Below are 19,645 nucleotides of genomic sequence, written 5' to 3' on the forward strand. Positions count from 1 at the left end.
CTCAGTATTTTCAACCCTAATCCAATGATATTCCAACCTAAACCCAACCAGGGAGTGATGAGGTGCTTTGTCTCAGGTTTGCACCACCTGCAGGCAGTTTGATGCTAAGCTAATTAATAGCTTAGCTTAGCTTAGTTCTCTTTCTGCTGCTTGAAATGAATTTATATCAGATTTATTTCTGTTTTACACTTGCAGACACTTTCATCTGTTTTCTTGTATGATTTTGTTGTAAATTTCTTCTCTCTTAGCTTGATTTAAGCCCTTTATTAAATACCTTTGTGTATAAAACGTGAGCTCAGTCACACAGCTTCTTTGCTCCCTCAGATCGCTCCTCCCGGTCGCTGTGATATCGCACAGAGGGTGGATATTCACACCGACTGCACCTCCTGCGCCGCCACCATCACAGCTAGCTGTCCACACGGCTTCTCAAAGGTCAACACCATCAACTGCAGGTACCTTTTTACACAGAAAGCACCTGCACAGACATTAGATTTAGACTCATGAATGTGGTCTCCTGTTTGATGCTGCATTAGAGGTGCTGTGTTTGTTGTCTCCGTCTTGGCTGCAGTTATGTGGTGCAGATCGGCAGCAGGGAGATGGAGCTGGAGGGATGTCAGCATGTCTGTGTGAAGAATTTCATGCATCCACAGTGCTGCTCAGGGCACTGGGGTCCGCTGTGTCTCCGTAAGTTACTCCTTTGGGATCCACCCTGAGGTCCATCCTGGGATCCAACCTGGACCCAAACATAAAAAATCTGTGAAAATACATTAAGTTCTTACTTTAATGGTTGATAGACCTGCTGCCAGTGAAGACCTTCGCTGCATGCTTTAAGAGGATGCTTCATATCAGCTATTCAGTAAAGGAGGAAGAGTTGTTTTCTCGTTTGAATTATAATCTTCTACAAAACGACTCCTGAACTCCCACAAACATCTGGCTGTTGTGGCTGTGGTAAAGGAGTCGGTTGCTTTGTTTAAGCAGGTGTACCCACATTTAAAATATATATCTACATGCCACTTTAGGTCTAACTGACACCAATAATGATCTCGAGCTCTTTCAAAGGATATTATTCATTATATTATAGATTGCTGTGATGTACCGTACAGATCTCCACTTTTCCCTGGATGATCTTGTCCAGCTTTCTCCATCTTTACTGTGATTAATGCTCATGTGTTTCCACGCTGGTCACGTCTCTCTTGTCCTGTTTGTTTTTGCGCAGCCTGCCCCAGCTGGTCTGGGAACACCTGTAACTTCAATGGAGTCTGTGTGGACGGAGACCTGGGAAATGGCACCTGCATCTGTGATGTCAGTTCAGGTTTTCTCATGTTTTTATAATGGACACTGCTCATTACTTAAAGGGGAACTCCGGTGTTTTTAAATACAATATATTGGTGTCAGTGGAGGTTTTTACTGAAAAGTGTTTTCCATACATAACACATAAGAATGATGATCACTTCAAGTAAATCAGGCAATTTGTCAGGCAAAAACAGTCAAACGCCACGATTTACGTCACTTTTAGCACTCCTTCCACTGTGGGGGGGTCAGTTTTCTGCCTTCATCGAGCTCCAGCTCCTTTCAAAAAGACCTTTCAGGCCTTTTGAAACTTCAGCAACTAACTTTCTGCTGCATTGTCACATATTTCTGCATTGTTTCTGATTTTTCTTCTTAATTTTCCACTTTTGGTTTTGCGTTCCTCTTCTTTTCTTCTTCTCCTTCTTTTGTCTTCAACTCAGCAACTGTTTTTTCTGCTAAAATTGAACCATTTTCAGCTTTTTTAGCACGGTCAGCTCATCATCACTGCTGTTTCGCAGGAAAAACCTTTTCTAGTTTTAGAAATGAATTTGCTATCTGGAGTTCATCTCCAGACCTCCCTGACCCCCCCACAGTGCTGACAGTGACTTGAATCGTGGCGTTTGACTCTATTTGCCTGACAAATTGCCTGATTTACTTGAAGTGATCATCATTCTTATGTGTTATGTATGGAAAACACTTTTCAGATACCAATATATTGTATTTATAAATGATACTAGCCAGGGTCAGTTAGTATAATTTTATTTTTGATGTGTTTTGGTTGTAAAAATAAGAACTTTCTCTTTCGCTTTAGGAGGGTTTCTGTGGCTTTGCCTGTCAGGAGTGTAAGGATCCTAATGCCTATGGAAAAAAGTGTGATAAAGGTAGGTTTTATATACCCTCTGATGTCTTTTAATAGTGTTCTTTGTGGGAAAAGGTCAGTAAAAAGCCTGCAGGAGTCCTTAAAGTTCCATTGTGTCACAGTTATTTTAAGAAATGCACTTTTCTAATTGTATCAGTAATCAGAACAATGTTTTTAGTAGAATAGAATATTATTAAGAAAATAAATGTTGTTTTTATTGGCTTACAATGAGAAATGCATGTCCAGAGATGCCTTTCTCCTCAGCCACCAGGGTTCTACGGTAGCTGAAAAGGGACAAACCGAAAACTCTCACCACAGTCCTTTTGAGTTTTTCACAGCCATTGAAACTTTATCTTCTTTTTCTCCCGTCTCGGTCCCTCCAAGCACAGATTTGAGCAGTTGGCATTTAGGAAATTAAGATTAAGATTCCTGCCTGACAGCCAGCCGAACATAGAAGGTGTTTGTGACAACAAATATACTTTTATGCAGTCATAGCTTCCTTCACGCTGGCTCACAGGCAGATGGAGGAAGCCGAAGGGCAGCTGGGCGATGTGTTCGGTTGGCTGCAGATTCACCCTAAGGTGTTTCAACAAGCTGCTTGTTGGAGTTTTAAGTCCAAGAGAAACGATGTTCTGTGTTTCTGTGTCTGGACAGTGTGTGACTGTGAGCATGGAGTGTGTAACAAAGGTCCAGATGGGGATGGACAGTGTTTGTGTCAGCCGCCGTACACCGGGAGGCGCTGTGACCAAGGTAAGGCATGATGTGGCCTCATTGGAAGGCCAAATCTGGAACATTTTCAGTGATAAAGTCTTCATCGTGGGTTCCTCTGAAGCCAAGAATACGAACGGTGCTGAAATAAAATGTAAATAAATGTAAATGTAATTTATTTATACAGGCCTTTACAACAATACATTTCGCACCAAAGTGCTTTACATCAGATAATAAATAAAGAAAAGAATAAGTAAAAAACAATAAAATACAGCAAAATTGAATAAGATAAGATAAAAGTGTCACCATGCTACTGGGTATTAAAAGCCATCTGAAATAAGTAGGTTTTTAGCTTAGATTTAAAGAGGCCCAGGCCAGAAATAAGACTCATCTCGGGGGGGCTTATTCCAGAGCCTGGGGGCACCCCAGGGCTTGTATTTTGACCTGAACACTTCCAACAAAAGTTGATTTGTTGACCTCAGAGCTCTGCCAGTGTTACAGTTAAAAGCTCAGATAAATACGATGGGGTGAGGCCGTTAAGAGCTTTAAAAACAAACGTTAAAAGTTTAAAATCAGTTCTATAAAGGACAGGAAGCCAATGAAGGGAGTTAAGAACAGGAGTGATGTGCACAGGTCTGTTAGTGTTGGTTAAAGACGGGCAGCAGCAGCAGCATTTTGCACAAGATGAAGGCGACTGAGAGAAGTCTGGGAGACGCAGACATAAAGTCCATTGCAGTAATTTGTTTGTCAAACTTTAGATCTCGAAGGTTACTTCCAGATTTCTGTCACTAAAAGCAAAAATAATAATAATACTGTGTAAAATGATCCACAAAGTTCTCTATTTCTACTGAAAATGGCTCTTAACAGTCGACAGAAAACATGTTTTCTTTATCTGGCTGTTCTGAATGTATTTTCTGATATTAAATGAGCTGCGCTCAACTGACACGGACCCTGGTTCAGCCTCTGAGAGGCAAAGAATAACCTTTTACCAATTTGTGAACTCATAAGATCAAACGGGCAGTAACTGGATGGACTTTTCCAAGCAGGAATTCCCTGTAAATTCACCGTGGATGAAGAAGATAAAAGATGTCCTGTCAGTTTTGTGTTGATTTATTCTAGGCAAGGCGATTATTTGTACAATTCAAGGTGATTCAAAGTGCTTTACAGAGACATTAAAACAGAAGAAATAAAAAGCATGATTTAAAATTTAAGCAAAAGAAAGAAATAAGAACAATAAATCAGAAAAAATTATATATATGAAAGATAAAATCAGGAGTTAAAATTTGATTCCGTTTTGAAACTCAAGCTTATTCAAAAGCAGCTGAAAATAGATGTTTCTTCAACCTGGACTTAAATACTGAGTGTTTCAGCTGATCTGAGGCTTTCTGGGAGTTTGTTCCAGACATGTGGAGCATAGAAGCTGAATGCAGCTTCTCCAGGTCTGGTTCTGACTCTGGGAACTGATAAAAAACCGGATCCAGATGACCTGAGGGGTCTGGGAGGTTCATAGTGGGTCAGGAGGTCACTGATGTATTTTGGACCATTCAGAGCTTTATAGACCAGCATCAGAACTTTAAAGTCTATCCTCTGATGGAGCAGCATCAGAACTTTAAAGTCTATCCTCTGATGGACCGGCATCAGAACCTTAAAGTCTATCCTCTGATGGACCGGCAGCAGAACTTTAAAGTCTATCCTCTGATGGACCGGCATCAGAACTTTAAAGTCTATCCTCTGATGGACCAGCATCAGAACTTTAAAGTCTATCCTCTGATGGACCAGCATCAGAACTTTAAAGTCTATCCTCTGATGGACCGGCAGCCGGTGGAAAGACCTCACAGCTGGACTGATGTGCTCCACTTCTTTGGTCTCAGTGAGGACTCGAGCAGCTGAGTTCTGGATGAGCTGCAGGTGTCTGACTGACGTTTTACGGTGTGCTGCTGTTGGTTTGTGTTAACAGTGAGCTCCAGGTGCAGTAACTGCAGCCCCTACTCGTACTGCAAAGGAGACGGAGATGAAGCTGTGTGCGAATGTTTGCCAGGATACAGGAGGACGCCGCAGAATAAATGCTCAAGTAAGCACACCTGCTTTTATTTCCAGCTGTTTCCACATAGATTGTCTCGTTTAAAAGGGGAAAATACTCTGGGATCACCTTTTAACACGAGTTCATTTCTAAGAGGTTGTTACAGCTGTTGTGAAACAGTAACGGGGGGTTTTTGGACCCAATTGCAGTACAAAGGAGTCAGAAGACAGTGGTAAAAAGTTCAAGGCTTTACTGAGACTCTGGCAGACAGACAAATCCGTAGCAGCCAATCAAATTCGGCGATGACGCCAAACAGGACGTGAGGCCATATCTCAGCAACCATTTGATCTTTTGACATCAAACTTATAACACCGACTCATGACCAAGTCTGTAAGAGGCCCAAGAAGTCTGGTGAACTTCCACCCTGAGGGGGCGCTATAAGTAGCAAAACTGCATTTTGCATCATTAAATGAGAACTTTTGAGCTGAAGCCGTTGAGTCTGACATTTGTTTTTCTGAGGCCGTTCATTGTGAAAAGTCTTTTTATGAAGCCTTTTGGTGCGAGTGTGACACCTTTTCACCTGAGGAATGACGCTGAAGCCTGATCCTGAGGATGTCCTAAAATGTACACCGAACCAAACCCTGTTTCACGCTTGTTTTCTGATCTCTCGTGGGTTGATTCTCGTGTCGGTTTCGATGATAATGAGTCTGACCCGGCGTCTGTTTCTCTGCTCAGACGTTTGCTCGCAGAAGGACTGTGATGTCAACGCTCAGTGCTCCATGAAGGCGTCAAAGATCAGCTGCGCCTGTAAGCCCGACTACGAGGGCGACGGCAGGATCTGCGTCCCCCGGAATCCCTGCTTGGAGAACAACGGAGGATGTCCCTTCAACTCCACTGTTTGCGTCTTCAAAGGACCCAACAAGGTTAGTAGGCCCTCCGGAGCCAGGTCAGAAAGCAAAGATAAAATCTTTAAGCTCTGTTTAACCTCCCTCTGCTGGTCTGTGTCTCCCAGTCCAGCTGTGAGTGTATGTCCGGCATGTCGCCTGTAGGTGGCGGGCCTGAGTCCGGCTGCCAGCTCCTCTCTGCCTGCTCGCCTGATACCTGTGACGCCACCGCTGTCTGTGAGACTGAACTGAATGGGCGGCCCAGGTCAGGCAGATTCTCTCTCGATCTTATAAACCTAGAAGCCAAAATGTCAAAGGGGGCTCTTTCCTAACCTGGCTGCCCGTGATTTTAAGAGAAGTTTGATAGAGATAAGGATGATGATTGATCAGAGCCTGCTTATGTGACACAAGTGGTCAGACAGTTTTAACGGTTCAGGACACAGATGTTTATTAATGCTCCAGATGTTTGTCGGCTCGGTGAACAACGACTTCGCTGTAGGGCTGGGCGATGTGACAATATTAAATCATGAAGGATTGCAACGTGAAGACGATCCGTAACGATCTGTCAAACTGCAGATCGTAGGATCGTCTCGGACACATTCTATAAACTGCAGTTCTTTGCTGACGCACTAGACGTGTTACATCATCAACCTGACCGACCAATCACGGCGAATTACGGGCAGTGACGCGCTTTCTTACCCGCCTCCTTGTTTGTGTGTGTAGCCGCATGGAGAGCTGTGGCTGAAAGCCAAAGGGAGGAGCTGGTTGCTAAGAAAAAATCCACCTCCATTATATGGAACTGGTTTGGATTTTTACGCAACTGATCAAACAAGTTTGCACAGAAACGGTTCAGATGTCGAACTGTTCCATCACTTGAAGAGGAAGCATCCAAACAGTATGCTGAGAGCCAAATAGCGAGGGGCCCGGCGGCACCGGCACCGCAGGGGAGGCAGCAGCTAGCGTAAGCAGCAGCTAGCGTAAGCAGCAGCTAGCGTAAGCAGCAGCTAGCGTAGGCAGCAGCTAGAGTAAGCAGCAGCTGGAGTAAGCAGCAGCTGGAGTAAGCAGCAGCTGGAGTAAGCAGCAGCTAGAGTAAGCAGCAGCTGGAGTAAGCAGCAGCTGGAGTAAGCAGCAGCTGGAGTAAGCAGCAGCTGGCGTAAGCAGCAGCTGGAGTAAGCAGCAGCTGGAGTAAGCAGCAGCTGGAGTAAGCAGCAGCTGGAGTAAGCAGCAGCTGGAGTAAGCAGCAGCTGGAGTAAGCAGCAGCTGGAGTAAGCAGCAGCTGGAGTAAGCAGCAGCTGGAGTAAGCAGCAGCTGGAGTAAGCAGCAGCTGGAGTAAGCAGCAGCTGGAGTAAGCAGCAGCTGGAGTAAGCAGCAGCTGGAGTAAGCAGCAGCTAGAGTAAGCAGCAGCTGGCGTAAGCAGCAGCTGGAGTAAGCAGCAGCTGGAGTAAGCAGCAGCTGGAGTAAGCAGCAGCTGGAGTAAGCAGCAGCTGGAGTAAGCAGCGGCTGGCGTAAGCAGCAGCTGGAGTAAGCAGCAGCTGGAGTAAGCAGCGGCTGGAGTAAGCAGCGGCTGGAGTAAGCAGCAGCTGGCGTAAGCAGCAGCTGGAGTAAGCAGCAGCTGGAGTAAGCAGCAGCTGGAGTAAGCAGCAGCTGGAGTAAGCAGCAGCTGGAGTAAGCAGCAGCTGGCGTAAGCAGCAGCTGGAGTAAGCAGCAGCTGGAGTAAGCAGCAGCTGGAGTAAGCAGCGGCTGGAGTAAGCAGCAGCTGGCGTAAGCAGCAGCTGGCGTAAGCAGCAGCTGGAGTAAGCAGCAGCTGGAGTAAGCAGCGGCTGGAGTAAGCAGCAGCTGGAGTAAGCAGCAGCTGGAGTAAGCAGCAGCTGGAGTAAGCAGCAGCTGGCGTAAGCAGCAGCTGGAGTAAGCAGCAGCTGGAGTAAGCAGCAGCTGGAGTAAGCAGCAGCTGGAGTAAGCAGCAGCTGGAGTAAGCAGCAGCTGGCGTAAGCAGCAGCTGGAGTAAGCAGCAGCTGGAGTAAGCAGCAGCTGGCGTAAGCAGCAGCTGGAGTAAGCAGCAGCTGGAGTAAGCAGCGGCTGGAGTAAGCAGCAGCTGGCGTAAGCAGCAGCTGGCGTAAGCAGCAGCTGGAGTAAGCAGCAGCTGGAGTAAGCAGCGGCTGGAGTAAGCAGCAGCTGGCGTAAGCAGCAGCTGGCGTAAGCAGCAGCTGGAGTAAGCAGCAGCTGGAGTAAGCAGCGGCTGGAGTAAGCAGCAGCTGGCGTAAGCAGCAGCTGGCGTAAGCAGCAGCTGGCGTAAGCAGCAGCTGGAGTAAGCAGCAGCTGGCGTAAGCAGCAGCTGGAGTAAGCAGCAGCTGGAGTAAGCAGCAGCTGGAGTAAGCAGCAGCTGGAGTAAGCAGCAGCTGGAGTAAGCAGCAGCTAGAGTAAGCAGCAGCTGGCGTAAGCAGCAGCTGGAGTAAGCAGCAGCTGGAGTAAGCAGCAGCTGGAGTAAGCAGCAGCTGGCGTAAGCAGCAGCTGGAGTAAGCAGCAGCTGGAGTAAGCAGCAGCTGGAGTAAGCAGCAGCTGGAGTAAGCAGCAGCTGGCGTAAGCAGCAGCTGGAGTAAGCAGCAGCTGGAGTAAGCAGCAGCTGGAGTAAGCAGCAGCTAGAGTAAGCAGCAGCTGGCGTAAGCAGCAGCTGGAGTAAGCAGCAGCTGGAGTAAGCAGCAGCTGGAGTAAGCAGCAGCTGGCGTAAGCAGCAGCTGGAGTAAGCAGCAGCTGGAGTAAGCAGCAGCTGGCGTAAGCAGCAGCTGGAGTAAGCAGCAGCTGGAGTAAGCAGCAGCTGGAGTAAGCAGCAGCTGGAGTAAGCAGCAGCTGGAGTAAGCAGCAGCTGGAGTAAGCAGCAGCTGGAGTAAGCAGCGGCTGGCGTAAGCAGCAGCTGGAGTAAGCAGCAGCTGGAGTAAGCAGCGGCTGGAGTAAGCAGCGGCTGGAGTAAGCAGCAGCTGGCGTAAGCAGCAGCTGGCGTAAGCAGCAGCTGGAGTAAGCAGCAGCTGGAGTAAGCAGCAGCTGGCGTAAGCAGCAGCTGGAGTAAGCAGCAGCTGGCGTAAGCAGCAGCTGGCGTAAGCAGCAGCTGGAGTAAGCAGCAGCTGGAGTAAGCAGCGGCTGGAGTAAGCAGCAGCTGGCGTAAGCAGCAGCTGGCGTAAGCAGCAGCTGGCGTAAGCAGCAGCTGGCGTAAGCAGCAGCTGGAGTAAGCAGCAGCTGGCGTAAGCAGCAGCTGGAGTAAGCAGCAGCTGGAGTAAGCAGCAGCTGGAGTAAGCAGCAGCTGGAGTAAGCAGCAGCTGGAGTAAGCAGCAGCTGGAGTAAGCAGCGGCTGGCGTAAGCAGCAGCTGGAGTAAGCAGCAGCTGGAGTAAGCAGCGGCTGGAGTAAGCAGCAGCTGGCGTAAGCAGCAGCTGGAGTAAGCAGCAGCTGGCGTAAGCAGCAGCTGGAGTAAGCAGCAGCTGGAGTAAGCAGCAGCTGGCGTAAGCAGCAGCTGGAGTAAGCAGCAGCTGGCGTAAGCAGCAGCTGGCGTAAGCAGCAGCTGGAGTAAGCAGCAGCTGGAGTAAGCAGCGGCTGGAGTAAGCAGCAGCTGGCGTAAGCAGCAGCTGGCGTAAGCAGCAGCTGGCGTAAGCAGCAGCTGGAGTAAGCAGCAGCTGGCGTAAGCAGCAGCTGGAGTAAGCAGCAGCTGGAGTAAGCAGCAGCTGGAGTAAGCAGCAGCTGGAGTAAGCAGCAGCTGGAGTAAGCAGCAGCTGGAGTAAGCAGCAGCTGGCGTAAGCAGCAGCTGGAGTAAGCAGCAGCTGGAGTAAGCAGCAGCTAGAGTAAGCAGCAGCTGGAGTAAGCAGCAGCTGGCGTAAGCAGCAGCTGGCGTAAGCAGCAGCTGGAGTAAGCAGCAGCTGGAGTAAGCAGCAGCTGGAGTAAGCAGCAGCTGGAGTAAGCAGCAGCTGGCGTAAGCAGCAGCTGGAGTAAGCAGCAGCTGGAGTAAGCAGCAGCTGGAGTAAGCAGCAGCTGGAGTAAGCAGCAGCTGGAGTAAGCAGCAGCTAGAGTAAGCAGCAGCTGGAGTAAGCAGCAGCTGGCGTAAGCAGCAGCTGGCGTAAGCAGCAGCTGGAGTAAGCAGCAGCTGGAGTAAGCAGCAGCTGGCGTAAGCAGCAGCTGGAGTAAGCAGCAGCTGGAGTAAGCAGCAGCTGGAATAAGCAGCAGCTGGCGTAAGCAGCAGCTAGAGTAAGCAGCAGCTGGCGTAAGCAGCAGCTGGAGTAAGCAGCAGCTGGAGTAAGCAGCAGCTGGAATAAGCAGCAGCTGGCGTAAGCAGCAGCTGGCGTAAGCAGCAGCTAGCTAAGACCAAACAGACAACATTAACTCAGGCGTTTGAGAAAGGCTCTCCTATGACAAGTCAAGCAAGTGATAGAAAGAGGTAACAGAAGCAGTTACCTTTTATCTTGCAAAGTATTGGTACCGTTCAAGACTGTAGAAAAGGAGCGGTTCGAACGCCTGCTTCAAGCTGCCCAGCCGAAAATACTTCTGCAACATTGTCTGTTTTTCATTTTTCAATTTAAGATAAAATCGAAATCGTGATTTTTTTGCCATATCGCCCCCCCCCCCCCCCCTCCCCCCCCTCCCCCCCTCCTCTACTTCACTGCATTGATACTTCTTGCTAAAACCTTGGATTATCGTGTCGTTCATCAGCCCCTCTGTGCTTGCATCTTCTCTCTCAGATGTGTGTGTGAGAGGGGTCAGATCGGTGATGGTCGGCGTTGCTACGGCAACCTGATGGAGCGCATCATAGAGCTGGACTCGAGCGGCAGCCACAGAGAAAACCTGACCGGCACCGTGGCCCTGTTTGGTAAAAAGTTTCCTGTTTAAAGCCTTTTCACTGCAGTCGAGAGGATAAAAAGTCCCTTTGAAAGAAATACACCTAAAGCTTTAAAATGAAGCCTCAAAATGTCCCTCTGGACCATAAAAAGGTTCAGAAAACGTCAAATTTTTCCATAAATAATCAGAACTTTCAATATCTGGTTATTTACAATTTACTGCATGTTTAAGACAAAGAAAGACAAGAAAGTGGGATTTGATTTCACAGTTTTAGTGATTTAAAAAATATAAATTTTTCATGTTAAATACAGAGAATATTTAGAACTTTCAGTGTCTGGTTATAGAAAACTATTGATTTTACAGTTTTAGTGATTAAAAAACTCTGCAAATGTACACCATCAACACATTTTTCATGTTAAATTTGACATTTAAACATAAAACATATTTACAATAATAATTTTTCTCTCAATGTGCAAAATCAGGCGATAAAATGTAAACTATGTAGATGCAGTTATTTCCAGCTCTGCTCTCAGGCTGCAGACACACTTCTCTCATATGAAGATCAGATAAAATGACCATGAGCTGGTCTCTGGTTGGGATCCTGGCTGGGAACAGCACATGGGAAATGGGTTCCTTACACCAAAAGTCACTAATCTTCTGCAGGTTCATCTGCAGCAACAAGTCTGAGCTTTTTCATCTCTTCTGGAGTTATTTCAGTCCAGGTTTTGAGGCTGGTTTGCCGGCTTCCTGTAACAATGGGAGATAAATTACCGTAATAACCACAGAGGAAACCTCTCAGCTTTCAGAAGCTATTTGAATTTCTCCAACAGCTCAAACCTGTGACACTCAAAGAGTTAAAGGGTTAGTAATGAATCAGACTCGATATGCTCAACTTAAATTAACACGTTAATATCAGTTAATCAGTTAGTCTCGTACAATAAGGCCATCAGAGAAAACCCAGTAAAGCTCTAGAGTTTAGGGAAGAGATGACAAAGCAGTCGAGGAGTAGAAAACTCATGAAGTTATCGGGTCTGGTGTCAGAAATGAGGTCCTGGCAGGAGGATAACTGGTCCCAGAAGGGCCATAAAGCAGGAATAAATCAGGAAAAAGTCCATTCATCTGGACAGGAAGAGGGCAGAACCTCCACAGGTGGAGAGAAATAATGTGAAAGCAGGAGATGACGACAGGAAGGAAGCTAACATTAGCTCTCTGTTTGGTTTCTGCACACGTCGCCTCATTCTGCTCTTTGAGCATCAGATGTACGAAACGTCACTGAATCTAAATCCTTCTCTGGAATGTCATTAATGTCACGATCTCATCAGAATATAAACTCTGAGCTCTGACCACATCCTCAAAGTTTCTGTTTCTGTATTTATCAGACGCTTTTATCCAAAGAGACTTACAAATGAAGATATAACAGCTTTATAAAAAGCTAACAATAAGCTCCATAGAAGGAACCCAGGAGTCCGACTCTGTCAGAGGGGACAGAGTAGAGATAGGGTGCAGGCATAGAAGGAAGTGCAGAAAGACTTTATTATTCACGTTTTAGCAGTTATTTGGTTAATTTAAGTGCAGATGTTGTCACAAATGCGCATCATCAACCACATCATTATGAAATGTTAGTTGACAAATCCATTTTTAGACAATATGTGACCTTTTCTTGTAGAATTTTGGCTAATTTTTGGGTACTACTTGCACCGAGGATTTTCTTTTGGGTGCCAGGATTCTCAATATTGACCTTAAAGTCAGAGTAAAACTGAAATAACTGCAGAAAAATGTGTTATGAACTATTCGGTCAAGCATAGAGTTTATGTTTCTGTATTTATCAGACGCTTTTATCCAAAGCGACTTACAAATGAAGATATAACAGCTATATAAAAAGCTAACAATAAGCTACATAGAAGGAACCCAGGAGTCCGACTCTGTCAGAGGGGACAGAGTAGAGATAGGGTGCAGGCATAGAAGGAAGAGCAGAAAGATAAAGTGCAGAGATAGAGGGGGGAGGGAAGTACAAGGTAAGTGCTGGGATAGGAGATGCTCTCTGAAGAGCTGGGTTTTCAGGAGCTTCTTGAAGATAGACAGGGACGCCCCTGTTCTGGTAGCGCTCGGTAGGTCATTCCACCATCGTGGGACGACACATGAACAGAGTTTGGATTGTCTTAGGCGTGGTGTAGGAGCTGCTAGACGACAATCCTGGGACCAACGGAGGGACCCAGTTGGGACAGAAGCCTTTGCAAGAGCATTCAAGTAGATGGAGCCGCTCCATTAAGCTCTTTGTAGCTAACATCAGGGACTTGAAGCCCCCCAGCAGACTCCATCTGCAGTGTTTCAGATGCTTTACAGAAGCAGAAGTAGAGCCTTCACTTTATATTTTTGATGTGGTGCCATCTTTCCGTGACCTTTGACCTGTGTGTGTTTTACAGAGAAAGGCTGCTCAGTGCTGCTGAGTCACAGCGGACCTTTGACAGCTTTCATCCCCCTGCTGAAAGCGCCTCTGACTGTGAGTTAACTGTGTTTGAACCGCTTTAAATTTACTGAATATTACACGTTAAAAATCTGGATCTTCTATATTATTTCAGAATTAATTAATCAGAGGGAAACGGGTCGGCTTTTAGGGGGAATGGAAAGAACTTTACTCATCGTGTCTGACCTGGCAAAGAGAAAACTGGTGTGACTCACCTGTGTTTTCCCAGAAATGGATCATTGATAATGCTCCCTGATTAACTTCTTACTGAAACTGTTTGTGTCGAGTGTTCAGAAAAGTTCTGTAACGTTAATCAATGTTTAGGTTTAAACAAGGAAATTAGAGGGAAATTAGATGGAAATTAGTGGATGAAGTTCCTTTTATGAGCCTGAACTTCAGAACATGAGTATTTGTGAATGAATTAAGGAGCTTAAACTTGCAGCTGAAGTTTCTGTGGATTGATTTTGATTCGGTTGTTTCAGAGTTTGTTCACACGGAAGAGGACACAGAGAGCAAACTTCAGTCCTTTTCTGCTCTTCACTGGTCTGTAGATAAAGCCAGTTAATTTGCCACGTTATCTGCCTCTGGAGCACGTCTATAGCAGGCTGTTTGTTTCACTATGAGACACTTTATCTGGTTATAAACATTCATTTTGGGGTATCAATCAAAAGTTTTCCATACCGATACCTTCACTTCGATACCGGTTCCTGAACAATCACCTCATTGCTGCCATCTTGGCAACTTCATGGCTTAAATGTTCAGAAAAGAACTCAAATACAGCAACTTTGATGGCAAACTGTAGGCTGTAGGTCCTTTTTGCACTGGTGAGGGGGAACACCTGCTAATGCCTGCTAACACCGGCTAACGCCTGCTAACACCTGCTAACACCTGCTAAGGCCTGCTAACACCTGCTAACCTCTGCTAACGCCTGCTAACCTCTGCTAACGCCTGCAAATGCCTGCTAACACCTGCTAACCTCTGCTAACGCCTGCTAACACCTGCTAATGCCTGCTAACACCTGCTAATGCCTGCTAACACCGGCTAACACCTGCTAACACCTGCTAACACTTGCTAGCGCCTGCTAACCTCTGGCTGCTGAGTGTAGTGGAAAAGTGTTTAATCAGCATTCAGCCCCAGTGACTTTTGGCTCATTTTGTCTGAAGTTCAGTCACAATCTCGTACTCAATTTGAGAAAACGGAGAGCTATGACAACAGTTTAAATGGTGCTTCATCAGATGAAAATATGTGAACACAGAAAATACTATCAGTGAGTGTGAGATAGCGGCTGAAATATCAACGAAAAGAGAAGGGTCAAAGTTTGTAGAAAAGAACCGACCGAGAGACAAAAATCAGACAAGTGTTGCAGGTCTGAAACCTCCTGGGTATCAATCAAAGGTTTTGGATACCGGTTCCTGAGCGATACTTTTTTCGATACCAGTTTTATTATATAGATTCTAAGAAAAAGGAAATTACATCACACATTACAGCACAAATCTTCAGTATTTTTCCAATCCAAGCAGCTTTCTTCCAGGAAAAAATAACAACAAATAATTTCAGTAATTTCAATAATTTCCAGAGCAAACAGCTGACAGGTTGGTGTCTAACACTGTCCTCCACACTGAGGATACTTTTCACTCAGCAGTTTTCCTTCAGACACATCAACATGTCGGCTTTCTGCAGGATTAAGCTGCAGTAACATTGAGATTACTGCCGGATTTCGCTGAACGTTACCTGTTAAAACGCCGCACGCTGCGCCGTCCTCGGTGCTCTGAGATGAGTCCAGAGGTGGAGGTTTTGAATGATGCCGCTCGGTTTAGACTTTAGAGTTAAATTATAATTAAACTTAAAAATATATGCAAGTCTGTTTTTTATAGAATGAAAGTGAAATACTTAATGAAATGTCTATATATTTATATGTCTATATAAATATATAGACATTTATATATATATATATGTGTGTGTCTCATTTCAGATGATCATAGAGCCTGAATAATTTCATGTTTGATTATTTTAACATAAAATCTCTTTATTTCTGCATTTATTTCAAATGACTCACTTAGTTTGACCATAAAACCTGAAAGTTTGATCCAAACAACCAACATGTGCAGTTAAACAACAAAAACATGAAGAAAAAGTGCTATTTTTCTTTTCAGAGGAAGAAAATGTTGTTATTCATCTTAAGGTCGGAGGGATAAAAACAAAGAAAATGAGAGTTTGTTGACGTTTTACCGCAATGAGCCCATATTTCACAGAATAAACGATCCCTCCCAGTCATGTTTTGGCCGGCCTGCTCGGTCAGACAAATAAATCAAATAACAAGAAGTTTGTTGAAGAGGAAAAGATTTTCATTCTTCGCATCATTTTTGCGGGAAGCCAAAGAATTTCTTCCAGTGACGGGAATAAAATCTGAGCATCGTCCAAAGAAAACGTCTGTTTTTGACTGCTTACAGGACAGAGATGTTTGTGTGTTTAGATGCAGAAACATTTAAATTACTGCCCTCAACACGTCACCTAAATTCATCTCATCAGACTCTTCTTCTGTGTTCTCACACACTGAACTCTTTACTGTATCTTTACTGGCCTCAGCAGCTTTTTGGCAGATGTTGCACTGTTGGCATCAATCTTGGTGAGATGGAGCCACGCTTTGACCTCGGTGGCATCCTTTAACCGGTTCTACGACACACACGACTTCATGCTGTGGGCGTAACCACATGTTCCTGCAAAGTGTGACGTTATTACAGCCAATCGAGGGCAGCACCATCAGGTATTGATCACGTGATTAAAGACGAGGCATGTTCTGATACTCGAAGCATTTCGGTCGGTGCCTTTTTAAAAGAACCGAAGTTCGGTACCCAGCCCTAAACCTTCCTGATTACAGAAGGAAACTGCCTCTAATCATATTTTAGGTGTTTCCTCCTCTGGCAGAAGCTCTTTGTGAACACGTCACACGTTTCCTCCTAAACTCCTGACTGTTTAAATACCTTCAGACTCTTCAGAAAAGGGGACGTTTCTGCTTGTCATTCATAAAGATAACGTCCTGAAGTCTCTGCTGTTGCTCATTTAAGATCAACCCGCCTCAGGCTGTTGTTTTTCTTTGCAGTTAAATGCTCCATCTCTGCTACAAACTGTTTTATAGATAAAGATTTATTTAAAAAAACACTATTTTTGCAGCATATTGAAGAGCACTGGAAACTGTTATGGGAAAATGTTCCCAATAAAAAGGTTGCTTGATGTGTTGGGAGGCAGACTAATGATCAAAGATGATTAAAAAGTGATGGAAGGTGGAACCAGGGACCTCAGATGGTTCGAGGTGCGGCTTCACGGTAACACAGATGCATTTAATTGGCCAGTTTGACTCTGATTGATCAGTACATTCAGGATTACTGATCTTCCCAACAACTCTGTCTCTGCAGGGTGTCGATGAGGAGGCGTTGTGTAAGAACCACCTGATCCTGGGTCAGCGCCTCCACAGAGATCTGCAGGGACAAGACTTCAACCTGGTGGGAGGAGGAAAGATGAGGCTCAAACCAAACCAGGTAAAACATCTTCAAGCTGTTCTCTTTGGTTTAGGTTCAAGAATGAACCAGAACAGGACTGAATAATTTCCACTCTTAGACAAATATGACAAATATTAGGCAGTAATTTTAGGATCTGATACACAGATGTGTCCATAGTAACCGTGAAAGTCTCGTTATTTCTTTATATTTTGCTTCTCAGGAATCGGATTTGATCTTGATCAATAGTTCTCCAGCTTTCTGAAAGTTTTTCAGAGTTTTTCTTTGGACATTTTCTGCTTTTTCACTCATTTTCAGTCCTTGTACCTGAGCATTTTCAGAGGTTTTTTCTTTGTTCAGCCACTTAACTCTGAGCTATGAAGCATTCAGGCAGAAAAAGGCTCCTAACTCAAGGGATGAACCAGTGTTGTGTCGACACAGAACAGACAACTTAGCAAAGAAGCCATTTTAAATTGGATCTTTAGGCACTTTGTCACAAAGACACATCATTTGTTCCCATTTCTTTAGCTGCATCTATGAAAAACAGCAAAGAAAACACAGTTTGACAGACAGAAAATAGGATTTCTGCAGCAACAAGGTGATTCCCAAAGAGCTATTAGCTGAAAACTTGGCATATCTCAGCATGGTGTGCAGTGTGTCCTTAAAACATTTGAGGAAACTGGACAAGTGGAGGACAAAAGAAGAAGTGTCAGGCCTAAAAAACTATCTACAGCAGATGAACAGGATCTGAAAGTGATGTCCTTAAGAAAGAGGAAAAAATCCAGCTGTGACCTGACAGGACCTGAGAGATGCATCTGGACCTTCAGCTGATCCATCTACTGTTGGCCCAAGCCTCATCAGAAATGGTCTCCACGGAAGGGTGGCTGTCAAGAAGCCGTTCTTAAGGAAGGGAAACAGGGAGAAAAGGCTGAGCTGTGCCAAATGACACAAGAAGTGGACTGAAAATCAGTGGCAACAGGTCTTATGGAGGGATGAATCCTCCCCAGAGCCCGGACCTCAACATTATTGAAGCAGTGTGGGATCATCTGACAGAGAACGGAACAAAAGGCAGCCCACATCCAAAGAAGAGCTTTGGGATGTCCTTCAAGAAGCCTGGAGAACTATTCCTGAAGACTCCTTAAAGAAATGACAGAAAGCTCGTCTCAGAGGGTTCAGGCTGTGTTGGAGAATAAAGGAGCTCAGACCAGATATCAACTTTAAAGCTGCTGAGAACTGATAAAAAAAACTCTGTTTCTGCCTCAGATTCTGGATTTAGATTTAGGTTTGAACCTGTTTCCTTTTTTCTTGGCTTCATATAAACAAATGAAGGTTGTCTCAAAACTGACCTCAGTTCTGCATAAATAAGACCGGAACATTTCTTCATAGCTGAGTGTGAAATGCTTAAATTTTTTCTCTTTATCTGGATAATTAAAGATGCAACAAACGGCTCATGAAATGTTTTTTAAACGTAATTTTTATTGTTTCACACAATCTGAATAAAACCCAGGGAGAAAAAAGAAAAATCAACAACTAAAGAAATAATCTAATAAGCTAATAAGAAGACTTCACTCGCTGTCTTCTCTTCCATCACACAAAGAAGTCTGCCTCCATCATCACAGCCTCATCAGCAACAGTTTATAATCTGATCTCTTTATTCTTCTTCTATTATTATTCTATAAATAAGCTTTATTATGATCCACCACCTTAAACTTAGACATGAACCCATCCACATGCTGATTTCTCTGGTTTTTTAATGTAGCTTAAACTCAAAAACACCATGAACCCAAACTTCTTGATCTGAAGGCCTACATTTCAAATTCATTGGTTTAACATGAAAGAGTGAAATCCTCGAGGTTCTTTTATGCTTTTCAGCCTTGGAAACACATCAGTCATCATCCAGTTACTGTCAGGATGATGAAAATATAAACTGTGTGCCGTCACAAGCCTTTTAACCCAAGTGGGAGAACATAATCTGGTGTTTTTTAGTCGATATTTGACAGATTATGGGATAAAACGAGTTACTTTCTACTCTTACTTTAGTTTTAAACTCCTGTTTCAGGTGCTTTACTTTTTTTGTTGGGGTTAGAAAACAGATTCTATTATAAAATCTCCTCCATGATTAAATTTGCTCAAACAGAAAATATACAAACAAGAAAATAACTTCTGACATTACTTTGAAAATATTCATCAGCACAAACAGACATTTTTATTTGATGCTTAATTCAGATTTTTAAGTAATGTTGGAGTTAAACAACAGATATAAGAATATATTTAATTTAAGCTGAATATTCAGCCGTCTTCATGATTAAATTTGAATTCTTCTGACTTCTTACATTTTTAATATTTAAGATCCTATAATTTTTTTTTTTTAATTACCTCCAACATATTTAGTATTTTTCTCCTTTTTTTTTGTCTTTTCCTGCTTTTGCTTCTGCAGATAAAAACATGTGCAGCAGGCAATAAAAACGGATCCCTGACAGGAATTTCATCATATTTCTTATAATATAATTTTTCCTCCACAGATTCAGGTGGAAAACCGTCTCTGCGTCTAAATTAGCTTACAGCCGGGTTTATTCTTCTTCTATTATTATTCTATAAATAAGCTTTATTATGATCCACCACCTTAAACTTAGACATGAACCCCATCCACATGCTGATTTCTCTGGTTTGTTAATGTAGCTTAAACTCAAAAACACCATGAGCCCAAACTTCTTGATCTGAAGGCCTACATTTCAAAGTCATTGGTTTAATTTACACATGAAAGAGTGAAATCCTCGAGGTTCTTTGATGCTTTTCAGCCATGGAAACACATCAGTCATCATCCAGTTACTGTCAGGATGATAAAAATATAAACCTATATATATAAGCCTTTTAACCCAAGTGGGAGAACATAATCTGGTGTTTTTTAGTCGATATTTGACAGATTATGGGATAAAACGAGTGACTTTCTACTCTTACTTTAGTTTTAAACTCCTGTTTCAGGTACTTTACTTTTTTTGTTGGGGTTAGAAAACAGAATCAATGATTAAATTTGCTCAAACAGGAAATATACAAACAAGAAAATAACTTCTGACATTACTTTGAAAATATTCATCAGCACAAACAGACATTTT

At 44.1% G+C, this 19,645-nt stretch overlaps 1 protein-coding gene across 1 annotated transcript in view; it reads left to right on the forward strand.

Moving 5' to 3' along the window:
- Positions 1-19,645, forward strand: part of stab1 (stabilin 1) — a 111,085-nt gene that overhangs the window by 5,260 nt on the left and 86,180 nt on the right. The window contains exons 2-12 of the mRNA XM_072381442.1: positions 325-452; positions 569-684; positions 1,217-1,302; positions 2,102-2,171; positions 2,804-2,899; positions 4,815-4,928; positions 5,613-5,800; positions 5,890-6,026; positions 10,478-10,605; positions 12,998-13,074; positions 16,452-16,574. Of these exons, the coding sequence (XP_072237543.1) occupies positions 325-452; positions 569-684; positions 1,217-1,302; positions 2,102-2,171; positions 2,804-2,899; positions 4,815-4,928; positions 5,613-5,800; positions 5,890-6,026; positions 10,478-10,605; positions 12,998-13,074; positions 16,452-16,574 (1,263 nt within the window). The remainder of the gene's footprint in view (positions 1-324; positions 453-568; positions 685-1,216; positions 1,303-2,101; positions 2,172-2,803; positions 2,900-4,814; positions 4,929-5,612; positions 5,801-5,889; positions 6,027-10,477; positions 10,606-12,997; positions 13,075-16,451; positions 16,575-19,645) is intronic.

The sequence above is a fragment of the Leuresthes tenuis genome, unplaced genomic scaffold (genome assembly GCF_036924035.1).
Source record: "Leuresthes tenuis unplaced genomic scaffold, fLeuTen1.0.hap1 SCAF_3, whole genome shotgun sequence".
Taxonomy (NCBI): Eukaryota; Metazoa; Chordata; class Actinopteri; order Atheriniformes; family Atherinopsidae; genus Leuresthes; species Leuresthes tenuis.